Below are 12,045 nucleotides of genomic sequence, written 5' to 3'. Positions count from 1 at the left end.
CATAGTTTGACCGGGGGTGGGACTTATATGTGAAATTATTAACACATTATTACATCCATCCATCCTTTTTCCAAGTCGCTTATCGGTTATTTTCACACTGACAACCGTAAAAGGGTGCTCTAGGCCGGTGTATCTGTAACTTATAACAACTGACAAGGACTGAACAAAAATGCCATTGAAGAGAAAATCATATTCTGCAGATTATATTAAACAACATTGTTATGATGTTGCAAACTCCTCTTCTTCTTCTTTTCCTTTCGGCTTGTCCCGTGAGAGGTCGCCACAGTGTGTCATCTTTTTCCATCTTAACCTATCTTCTGCATCTTCCTCTCTAACCCCAACTGCCCTCATGTCTTCCCTCACCACATCCATAAACCTTCTCTTTGGTCTTCCTCTTGCTCTTTTGCCTGGCAGCTCCATCCTCAGCACCCTTCCACCAATATATGATGATATATATATATAATAATATATAATTATGATGTTGCAAACAATGATGACAAAAGTACTTCTTACCATGAATGCGACTTGTGGTACTTCATACGTCGTTAGATTGAGCTTCATGCAGGCCTTGAGACTTCTGTCCGTTTATCGTGAACAGTAATTAAATTTGATTATCAATCGTGGTGTGATGGTGAATGTTTCTTGCCGCTAAAGGCATATCTTTTATTCATATGATTATCTTGTTTTTTTCTTGTCAAAATTTTCATTGGCAACATCGAGGACAAATGCTTTGGCATACTCCCCTTCTGTGAATGTAGACACAGAGCAGAACCCTCGCTCTCCACAAAGACTGTCCATTCTTGTTGAAAACTTCAGTACTCCTTGTACTTTTTTTCTTTGAGTGACCTTTGTCAAAAGCGTTTCCATAATTATGTAGCTGTTCCGACACAATCGGTGTCCAACCCGAAACCTGTGGACTATGGCAATTCCACGAGGACAACCATCTCTGCGTCAGTTCCGTTGCCTGCCGCCCCTGACTACGCCAACCCCACTAGGACAAACATTCTCTGTGTCATCTGCGTTACCCGCACGACAGAAATCACATGTACAGTATGTTGTTATGAGGACCCCGCGAGCCATGCTGTGCGAGCAGTGGATGACGGACGGAGAGCATAGCGAGACCATGCAACTTTCCGGGAAGTCATTGCATGGCTCAACAAAGTATGGGCTTTCGTGACAACCAAAGCCATCCTGTCGGGATTCAGAAAGGCCGGAATAGGCTAGTTGTAACTGCATCCGACGAGTCTGACGTAAGCGACGTCGAAGACGAAGCGGCGTGTCATCTACCTCTGGAGTTGGCGGACTTGTTTAGAAGTGACATTGATGAAGATTTCATTGGATTTTAGTCACCGGGTATTTGGAGTGACACGGATGGTTTTGGTAAACTTCTTACTATGTTATTTATGCTACAGTTATCAGAATAACTCTCAATATGTTATGTTAACATACCAGGCACGTTCTCGAATTGTGTCATGTAACGTAAGCATACCGTTCAGCCTGTTGTTGCGTCTATTCTATTTTTATTTTAAATTGTTCGTCATTTAAATTTTAAATGACATGTCTGTTCTTCTTGTTGGATTTTATCAAATGAATTTCACCAACAAATACGACTTGTACTACAGTGCGACCTATATATGTTTTTTTCTTCTTTTTTATGGATTTTATGGCTGATGCGACTTTTACTCCGGAGCGACGTATAGTCCAGAAAATACAGTAATAGTTTCCAAGTAATTGAAGAATAGTTTCCGATAGTGGCAGAACTTTCATTTAAGATACAGCTCTGTTTTGAAATATGTTATCCAATTACTTTTCACACACATTTCTCAACATGTATGGCTTTTCCGCTCTTAATAGATTCCTACTAGTATTTGAAAAAAAAAAAAAAAAAGACAAGCCTGCTGACATCTCCCCTCCCCTACCCTGTATCTATATCGTATCACAGAGCACTACAAAGTGAGCTGAACATAAGGCAAGGCGCCTTTCATTTCAAATTTATTCGTACTCCTCTCCCCTTTCTTGGTGCCATCCTTGGTCTCTGCCGTATACAAACCTGAGATTTTACCACATTCGGATGACAAGACAGATGAAAGCGCTGTGGGAGCTGAGAGAGCTCGAGTTAGCCAAAGTATTTTCATGGCGACCTGTTTGAGATCCCTGCTCTCTATAATCTATAGGCTGGTTTCACTCAGATTGGGAGCGACAGATTCATTAGTACAGAGTCAGGGCTGCTTTTGATCTAAAAATACACACTGTTGCAGCCTCTGAAGCGGAAAAAAGTTCAAGAGTTTCCCAATGTTTTAATCAGAAAATGCTTCAAAAAGCAGATGCAGACAGGAAAATATCGAGTGAGGTGGCCCTGACAAATAAGTTACCAATGTGTGTATTGGAAGTTTGCATGCTTGATCTACTCTATATGGATAATTGAATTCGAAAAGCTGGGTGTTTAGGGTTAAGAAAGTAAAAATACAAAAGAAATCGAGAGTTTGATGCCTGTTTGACGCCTAAAGATTTTGGATGTGCCTGTTATTGTCCATTCATCCTAAAAAAAACACATGTGCTCAGTAGAGGTCTTGTTGGCTCACCATCTCTGTTGTATTTCTTCCCAAGTGTCGAATGGGGTTGAGGTTAGGTTTCTCTGCAAGATGGTTGAACATGAAAGAGCCTTTCGAAAACTGGTCCCTCAAAGTTATGAGCATTGAATTGTGGAAAAAAAAGACTGAATATAAATAGCAATGTGACATTTCCCAAAAAGGCTGAATCTAAATCTCTCAAAATGCCGAATCTGTTTGGAATGTCCACTTTAACCTGATAAGAACGCACCAAAAATTCCGAAAATTAATATGTCTTGATTGTCTCAACACATCTCGCGTCTTGTAAATCGGTTAACTCCTTCTCTGGTGGGTTTATAATTTTCATCCATCCATTGATTTTCTGAGCTGCTTATCCTCACATGGGTCACAGGAGTGCTGAAGCCTATCCCAGCTGTCATCGGGCAGGAGGCAGGGTACACCCTGAAGTGGTTGCCAGCCCATCGCAGTGCAAATAGAGATGAGCAACAGTTGCACTCACAATCACACCTACGGACAATTTAGAGTCTCCAATTAATGCATGTTTTTTGGATGTGGGAGGAAACTGAAGTCCCTGGAGAAGACCCACGCAGGCATGGGGAGAACATGCAAACTCCACAGTGGCGGGCCTAGGATTTGAACCCCAATCCTCTGGACTGTGAGGCCAACATTCTACAGCTGCTTCACTGTGCTGCCCTTTATAATTTTCAGTTACTGGTAAAATATATCCACCATTAAGCTCAAACACGTCAAAATTCTGAGGGGTTCTCTAAATTGACAGATTAAAATTACTATGATGGTTCAAACAGCATTTTCTCAGCATTCTATTGAGGATTTTGCAGCCAGGTAAATTACTCTATTTTTGTTGTTGTTTTGTTTTTTGTTTTTAAATCCCAGTGTCATTGCTACACTAAAACAAAATTTTACGTAGAATAAATAATTAAATTATTATTTCCCAATTAAAATATACTTCTTTTAAAAACAAACTCCTGCAGCCCCTCTTCTGTCACTGAGACCAAACATTGTCGCAATCCTTATGTTAAAAACAGTCCCCAAAAAGTGATCAAAGCTGAGATTAAAAAAAATATATGCCTCTGCAAGTCAGCAGCCTATTACAACAGTTCCAACTTTATCCTTTATTTGGACTTTCCACTCTTTTTTTTGTTTATTTTTTTAACCATCTAGTGTTCATTTTGCAGATGATACTGGAACTGTGTGTTTGTGTCTAAAAACAATCAAGGGTCTTCAGATAACCTATATGTGTTCAAGTTTTTGGACTGCGATTGGTTGCTGACCAGTCAGCTTTTATGGGTCTCACCTGCCATTTTAATAATACTATAAAATGAAATTAATTAATCTCATGATTTAGGAACATGCCGGGAAGCCCCAATGAAAAAATGAAACAAAAGCAAAAAAGGACACGCACAGGGAGATCCAAACTCTGCAGGGATGTTAATAATTAACATTAAAAAAAATAACGGCACAACATTACATAATGACATGAGTACAGTCTTTCCTTTTTGTACGTACACATTTATTTGGTCAATGAATGAGTTCTTTTTGGAACTTAAGAGCTGTTGACTCAGGTACTGCGCTGTGTTTGACCTCTGTCTGGGTATTACTTCCACTTATGTGCCTTTATCCTCGTTTCTTTCTTTCAGAGCATAGGAAAAGGATCTCTATGGTCAATAGACCCAGAGTACAGGCACAACCTGATTCAGGCACTGAAGAAAACACCGTACCATCCCTACTCAACAGGCCTGGCCACCCCTTCCACTTCCCCACCTACCCTGTCTCAGACGTTTCACCACAGGTATGGCAACTGTCAGTCTGATGCGTTTAAAAATGCAGGAGAACCTCCAAAGCACAATTCAGAACTCAGTCAATTTTTGGGGAAATATACTGCAGCTATGTTGACATGTCTGTCCTGGCTCCTCATTGCAATATTGGTAAGGTCCTCAGATGTTGTCCTTAGTTTAGCCTGCTATCTTTATTTTGGACTTTTATTTCAAGATCTTTTAAACTGATTTAAGGCCTAAAGAACACAGTAGTGCTGACCAGTTTGATGGAATCTCGGCAGAAAGGAAATTAGACGGCGGTTATATTTGGGTTTGTAAGAAAACCTCATGAGGAAAGTTTTCCAAGACACATAGAAAAATGTTTGTTTCCACTCTTTCCAGTAGATAGTCATTGACTTTCTGGAGGAACAAATAGCAGATGGAATTGCTTCTTCGTTTTACATCTCATATATTTCCTAATATAACCTCATGCATGATGCAAGGTTTTCTAAAGGCTAACTCTATTTATGAGGTCCTCCAAAATCTTTAATAAAAAATAAAACAATTCAGTTCCTAAAATCTGATTGGATAGTGACTTCTTGGAGTAATAATGGTCAGCTAATTAATTAACAAATGTAATAGAGCTACTTTAGGAAGTGAAATTGGTTCCTGAACTAATCAATTGAAGTCGTTGATCATCTTTGCTTATCTTCAATATTAGCGTGCACTTCAACGCTCTCCTTTCTGTCTTCATCTGGCACTTCCTCTCCTCCCAATATTCCTCAGACCCTGAAGAGCAATCCCGCCCCAACTTTCCTTAAATCTGTTTGCACACTATTTTCATGCAACAACACTCCCACCCCTCTTCCCATCTCCCACATCCTCAGGCACATCACAGGTAAAAGCAGCGCTTGCCTTTTTTTTTTTCAACATTCCTGGATTGAACGGCCTCCCCTCTTTTCCTCCTCCTCACTATCTCCTTCCTTTTATGCTTCAGTCATGTTTCCCTCCCTCTCCTTCCAGCAAGCTTTCAAACCCTTCTTTTTCCTGATCTCTTAATTCATCCTCTTTCTGTCCATTCCTCTTTTCCCTCTTCAATTGCACCTAACAGACTGTTCCACTTCTTTTTATTATCCAACATATCCTTTCTCTTATCCTCAGGCATACATGTTATACACTCGGGGTGTCCTTATTTTTATTCTTTCCCTCTCTGAACCCCTCTTACTGTCTGTCGCCACTTTATCATTCAATTAATTTCTCCATTGTCTTCATTCATTTTCATAATATTACTGGGCAGTGCCTCTCGTAGTGCACACATCCAACTATTTTATTTCAAGCACCTTCCTTTCTCTCTTCATTCCCTCCGCTCCCTCTTCAAACCCTCCAACTTTTAAGTCCCTCCTTCTTCTTCGCATCCCGGTGGATATGTCAACGAGAAGTACGATTCTTTGCCTTTTTCCCTTTTGTCCGCTTTCCCTCTGTCACTAAGTCCCGCTGCTGTGTCACCCCGCTCCCCGCAGCTGAGTTGATCAGGGCAGTTTGGCTTGCAGAGCTAGCGGACTGTGTAAAACAGAATAATTGGTTCACTATAAAATGTAAAACTGTCATTTTGAACAATGAGGTATGAGGAAGTGGAACAAATTAGAGGTCTGATGGGGAACATGGGGGAGAAATGAAAGTGCAGTGAAGGAGGTGTTCGATTTGGGGGATGGGGTCACAGTCATCTGAATGGTGACCCAAAGTGGAAAATGAGACAGTAAGTCAGGACAGTTCATTTTGAGGTTAGAGAGGAACTGTTGGTCTCCTGTGATGAAGTACCTGTAACTGCTAAGTATGCAGTGTGTGTACACTGGTGTGTTGTGGTGTGTTTGTATTACTCCCGTAATAAAGTAATCCTGTGATTGAAGGGTGTTTTTCTTCACAACAGCAACCTAAATGGAAATAACACTTTGCTGGATCAGTCTCCGGTTACATTTGTCGACAACGCCAGTCCTGTGGTCTGCTATTAATGTTTTTCAATGTGAGATACGTAATAATGCTTGTGGACGTTCACCTTCTTCTTGTTATTTTTCATTTTCAGTTCAAAAAGTACTATTTCAACAGCCCTTTAAAATAAATTTCTTTGGCCGATTGTGATTTTTGAAATTTGATTACATTCAATTTTATTAGTGTTGGGACAGGTGTTGCTTTAAGTTACAAGACCAAATTACTTTGACTTTGTGTTTTCGACTTAATTTGGTACATGTCTCAATTATTGATGCGTAAGCAATGCAAGAGGTTTGAATTCCTACAAATGATTTCTATTATTGGAGCTGCAACAAACCATTACAAATGACTTTGAATTTTCCATTAAACTGTAAGGGAGTGATTGCAAATTGCTTACTTAATTGATATATGAATAATTCCTCATTAGCAAATCAGTCAGAAAGTGTCACGCTTTCTGAATGAGTTGATAATGACTTAATTGATACATAGTGTGCTTTAATTCATTTATCCTCAAAACAAATGCCAGCAGAGGCTTATATTGACAGAATGTGCACCGGACATCTGTCACTTTTTAGTTGTTTTTTGTGAGTTACATGATTACTGCTGGCACAGTACAGCAGTGATTAGTTGCCGTTAAGTAACAGCATCAAACACCTAAGAGCTTGAGAAAAAATAAATAAAGAAAGAAAATTTTAATGCAAACACTGACCCAGTTTATAATAGTCTTTTGCTAACTTCCATTGCTGCTCATTATTTGTTTTTCTGGCTCAGGGAAAAGCAACACTTTCTGACTCACTACCAGAGTGTACTTGAAGAGTCTACCAAAAATAAATAATGTAGACATGGCACAACTGTAAGAACACGGAGCAAGTAATGAATGAGGGCAGTGGTCTCAAGAGATGGGTGTAATAATCGATTAATTGATCTGAAATAATTACCATTTCTGTCTTGGAAGTCTAAACATAGTGCACAACTTGGCTGCAACCTGTAGAGGTGTTGTTTCATCTTCTGTTCCGCTTATGCTCATAGAAGTCGCAGCCATGCTGGAGCCTATCATAGCTATCGTCGAGGGCGTGGTTTTTTTTTGTTTTTTTTTTCACAGTCAAAAGGAAAGCAACATGATATCAATTATGGGAAGTTAAGGTACATGCATCAAGAGTTCTCATTGAAAAGGATACATTATTTGACAAATATCCACTTAATAACCAATAAATAATTGATCATTAAAGGAATGTAAAATAGCCATTACTTTGTAATGACTCGGCATTAATGTAAAACACCCATTACTTCCACAAGACAAAGAAGTGTATATACAATTTGATCCAAATTTTCTTAAATAGATTTTTTAAAAAAAGAAAATTAGAAAATCACATTTTATTAATACAGTATTTACAATGTGCTATATTTTATTTTTACAGTATTTTGTAAGACTGTTAATGTGTGGTTACTCCATCCCCCTCTTGTTAAAGATTGAAAAGATTTGACATAGTATTGTGCATTGAATAGTTTACATTTCTCATTTGATTAAAAAAATTATCCATAAAACAGTTTTATCATGGGTTCATAATACTCTTTATAATGCTACCTGGGCTTTTAATACCTTTAGTTGCGTCACTCGGTATGAATAGCGTAAAGGGAATATAATCTGTTTCATCATTATAGCCACCAAGTGATTTCAAGGAGAAAACATGTTTCACCAGCGAAAACAATTAATATTAATCATAGCCATCGGAACATGTCATTACCTAGCATGAAACAATAAACTACCTGCACTTACTGTAATTCATATCCTTAGATAGCAAGGCGTGCCAGTGAGTTTTTCCAGGATTTCTCAGATCAAGCACTTATCATCACATAATGCAGATTTCGATACTCTGTTGTGGTTTTTACCGAGGGAGCTGCTTTTGTTGCTTTCTTTATATTGTTTATTGAATGAATCAGTTGAAATAGGTTTCCTTTTTACACAGAGCTCAGTAGGTCTGCTCAATACAACACAATATCTTCCTCAAGCGCTCTCGTTCTCAAGACTATTATGTTATGAAGTGTAATGATAGTGAATGGTTTCACAGCAGATCCATTATGTTAAGGTCAAGGACTGTCTCAAGCAGCTCAACACAACTCTGAGCCAAAGATGGGCAAAAAGAAGGATGAGGAAGAAGGGTCTGAATGAGATTAGGGATGTGGATGCTTTGTTCACTGGTCTTAATGTCTCTCATACCTTTCTGCTTTTCCGCCTCTTTGCACCTGGTGGTATGTGTTTGCCACCTCTTTGAATGTTTGTAGTTAAGTCCTCCAATTTCTTTGTGCGTAAATGTATTCATGACTAAATGGATGTGTTTGCGTGCGCGTGTGCATGCCTGCAAATGGGAGGGAGAGTGGGAATATGCTGGGTAGGAGGTCAGCTCCGTGGTGCATTCCTTCACACCCCATCAGCATCTGGATGAGAGGAAGAGGAGGAGTAGCGGAGGATGGATATCTCAAGGGGGATGTAGAGGAGGTTGCTCTCTTTCTATTTCCCTTCCTTTCTTTTTTTTTCTCCCAGCCTTCTTTCTCCCTTCCCCTGGAGCAAACAAATGGTAGGAGGGGGCTAGTGGGGGGGTGTTGAGGAATGAGCGTCTACCACAAGTTTAGCCCCTCGCCCACTATATTAAATGCACAGTACATTGCCTTGGTAACGGGAATGCCACCATGGCAACACATGTAAGGTAGGTGCTGTCGCACTGCAAGGCCATTTGTTGAGCAAGTGAGAGACGAGGGATGGGAAGACAGACAGAAAAAAAAGAGAAGGGGGTGAGATTGGCGGGGTGTGGGGTGGTAGGGAAAACAGACAGGCTGTTAGCGCAGGAAAAATATGTTATCGCCGTGGCAACGCAATGTGGCAACTCTCCATGGCAACAGCAGGTGGCTCAGGGCTGAAATGTGCAGCTTTTGCGTTTCGAGCAGTGTGTGCGTGCCCGTGCCTGAATGTGTGTGCTCGTACCAGCCTCCGGTCCATCTTTCCCCTGCATCTGGCGAGGTGAGAGCCACATCACAAGTGCAGACGTCCAAATCCTCTCATTCAGCAGCTTAGCGCAACATAAAACAGGCCTCACATTACAAAGGAGACTCTCCTGATGAGTGGGAACGAGTGGACAGCTTTTTCTGAGTTCACAGCATCTCCAGGTGTTCTTTTTTTAGCCAGCCTGTTTTTTTGTTTGTTTGTTTATTTGTTTCTGTTCTGTGTATACGGAGAAAGGTCCATGCCATCAAACACCACATGTTTATGTTTCATCCAAGTGTCAAGACACAGCACAGAAGAGAAGAAATAGCATCAAGACGTGTCCTGTATTATAGAACTAAAGAATACTCGACCTGAAGGATTTCTCTTCTCCTTTATCCTCTTTTCCTTCTTTCACTCCACCTTTCTTCCAATTACTTCGCATTCATCTACAGGACTGTAGTATTGTGTTCTTGCCTGTGTTAGGGAAGATGTCTCCAGCTATGTGAGAAATGCTGTCATTAGCTCCCTCATTAGTGGTGCAATGATCACCTAAACCGAGTCCCTGGCTTTGTGTGCTCCTTTGTGTGTCTGTGGTTGTGTGTGTCCGTGTGGCAGCCTCCAGCTAGATGCACGTTTAAATGTGTCACTCCGTCGGCATATTTATCTTAAACATGCCTTTGTGACACAAGCATGTGTTAACTGTGAGTATGTTGATGACTTTTTTTTTTTTTTTTTTTTGCTTTGGATGTGTGTGGACCCGTGGCAGGCGGTGGGGGGTTGTCATGAGAAATTACTCCCGTGGACTTACGACGGCGAGGCTGTAATTCTCTGAGGTAATCACAGGGAATAATGGCAACAGTGGGACACCCGGGAATCTAATCACTATAATCAGAAGCGCAGGCTTATGGGTTCAAATTCATGCCTTGCTATCTTGTTCACAATGAAGCCTGTTAGGCTGGTTGACGTGATCAAATGGTTGACCACTTTTCTTTCTGTCTCTCCCATCCATACTCCCCCCCTTCCCCCACTCCCATCCCTTCCCTACCAACACAGTCCTCCATTGTGGTCAGGGAGTCCCCTCTTCAGGAAGAATGGCGGAGTCCTCCTACAAGGTATGGTCTCACGTCTGTATGTCTCTTTGTTATTGTCCTTTCTTGCCTTCCTTTCTTCCTCTAGAAGGTCCTGAATGTTGAGTCATTTCAATTACATAGCTGTCTTTTTAAAACTGCACCTTCTCACACTTGGCTGAATGCCAGTGAAGGAATTCTTTCCTACAGCAGCATATTTGAAAGTAAAAAATAAATAAACAACTAGACTAACCACTAGAGACACCTCAATTGAGAGAGGACAGGCAGGAAATCTTATCAGACGATTGGGAGCAATTCCCTTGTCTCTTTTTGCTCATTCAAAACAACATGCATTCTCCCCATCCCTCGCTTTTGCTGTTATACACCTCCTTTTCCCTGTATTTCCCATTTTTTCCCTTTTCCCATCTCCCTCCCCTTCCCCTTCCATCCCTGGTGGCTGCTAGGTAGTTTAAATGGACATTCAATCCCAATCAGGGAGCACTCCAGGAGCTCGCCGGGCCGCCGAGTCCTAAATGGAGAGGGAAATGGATACATTAGGCGTCTGCGGCGTGGCCTCCATCGCCGCTGATAATGGAGTAGTAATGGTCAAGGAGCCAAGGTTGCAGAGAGTGTCTGAAAACCTGGCCTCTCTCTAGACACACAGTCTGAGAGTGACGTCACTGGAAAGCCTGGACTCGTTGAGGGAGACTGTGGACAGACAGGGGTGACAATTGAGACAAGTGACAAGGTGTAAGCTTTAGGTCCATATCACATTTAACTGTGTATTAACCAAGTATTCTGAACACTCTTCATGACTTCAATCTCCCATGTCTTGTATTAGTAACATTTAGACTATAGAACCATAACAAATAATCTACACTCATTAAAATGAACACAAATTAAAATTAACATTTTATTGAAATGATGACAAGAGCTCATTCTGGAAGGTCTGATGACCAATGGATTTCAGGTTTGAGCACCAGTGTAAATACAAAAACACTAATTCCACTTCCATTGTGAGGTACGCACTCAGCTATCGCCAATTTTATTCGCTAGTGACACTTTTGGTCACTAGCGAATAATGGTTATAACAGGTACTGCCAGGTTATTTTGAGTGCCTGACTAACCGGTGCTGCAATTCTGAGACAATACTATATGGGTGGTGTAAGTCCCTCTTGGTCCTCTTACTTGATGATTAGACTAACCACATTATCTAAATCACACTATTGTATTAATAACATTCCATAAAAATATTAATATCACATAACATTTCAAAATATGTACTCATCCTTCAACTGGCAACAAATGTAATGAAAAGTGTAAAGAGGGAGGGATGACTAAATAAAGTTCACAATGTGGTGTGCCTTGTTCTTGTCAGTTAGTTTACATACCAAGCCAATCGCTTATCTTCATTAAGGCCACAGGTGCACTGGAGCTTGTCTCAGCTGACTTCTGGCAAGAGGCAGTGTGGAACCTGAACTAGGTACTAGCCATTGGCAGAGCACATAAGACCACCATTCGCTTTAAGCACAGTTTCTTCAACTTATCTAAGAAGCATACTGTTCGAATGTAGGAAGAAGCTGAAGTGCCCTTAGAAAATCCAGTCAGGAACAGGAAGGCAGATTCGAACCTCCAACCTCAGGGTTGTGGAATGGATGTGCTCACCG

At 40.8% G+C, this 12,045-nt stretch overlaps 1 protein-coding gene across 2 annotated transcripts in view; it reads left to right on the top strand.

The window, feature by feature from the left end:
- Nucleotides 1-12,045, top strand: part of LOC133496796 (forkhead box protein N3-like) — an 88,088-nt gene that overhangs the window by 55,146 nt on the left and 20,897 nt on the right. For both annotated transcript variants that reach the window (XM_061812797.1, XM_061812796.1), the window contains exons 3-4: nt 4,229-4,380; nt 10,365-10,423. In XM_061812797.1, the coding sequence (XP_061668781.1) occupies nt 4,229-4,380; nt 10,365-10,423 (211 nt within the window). The remainder of the gene's footprint in view (nt 1-4,228; nt 4,381-10,364; nt 10,424-12,045) is intronic.

Source organism: Syngnathoides biaculeatus, chromosome 23 (genome assembly GCF_019802595.1).
Source record: "Syngnathoides biaculeatus isolate LvHL_M chromosome 23, ASM1980259v1, whole genome shotgun sequence".
In the NCBI taxonomy this organism is placed as follows: Eukaryota; Metazoa; Chordata; class Actinopteri; order Syngnathiformes; family Syngnathidae; genus Syngnathoides; species Syngnathoides biaculeatus.
Note: the sequence above shows the minus strand (reverse complement) of the source record. Positions and strands in the feature narration are given on the sequence as shown.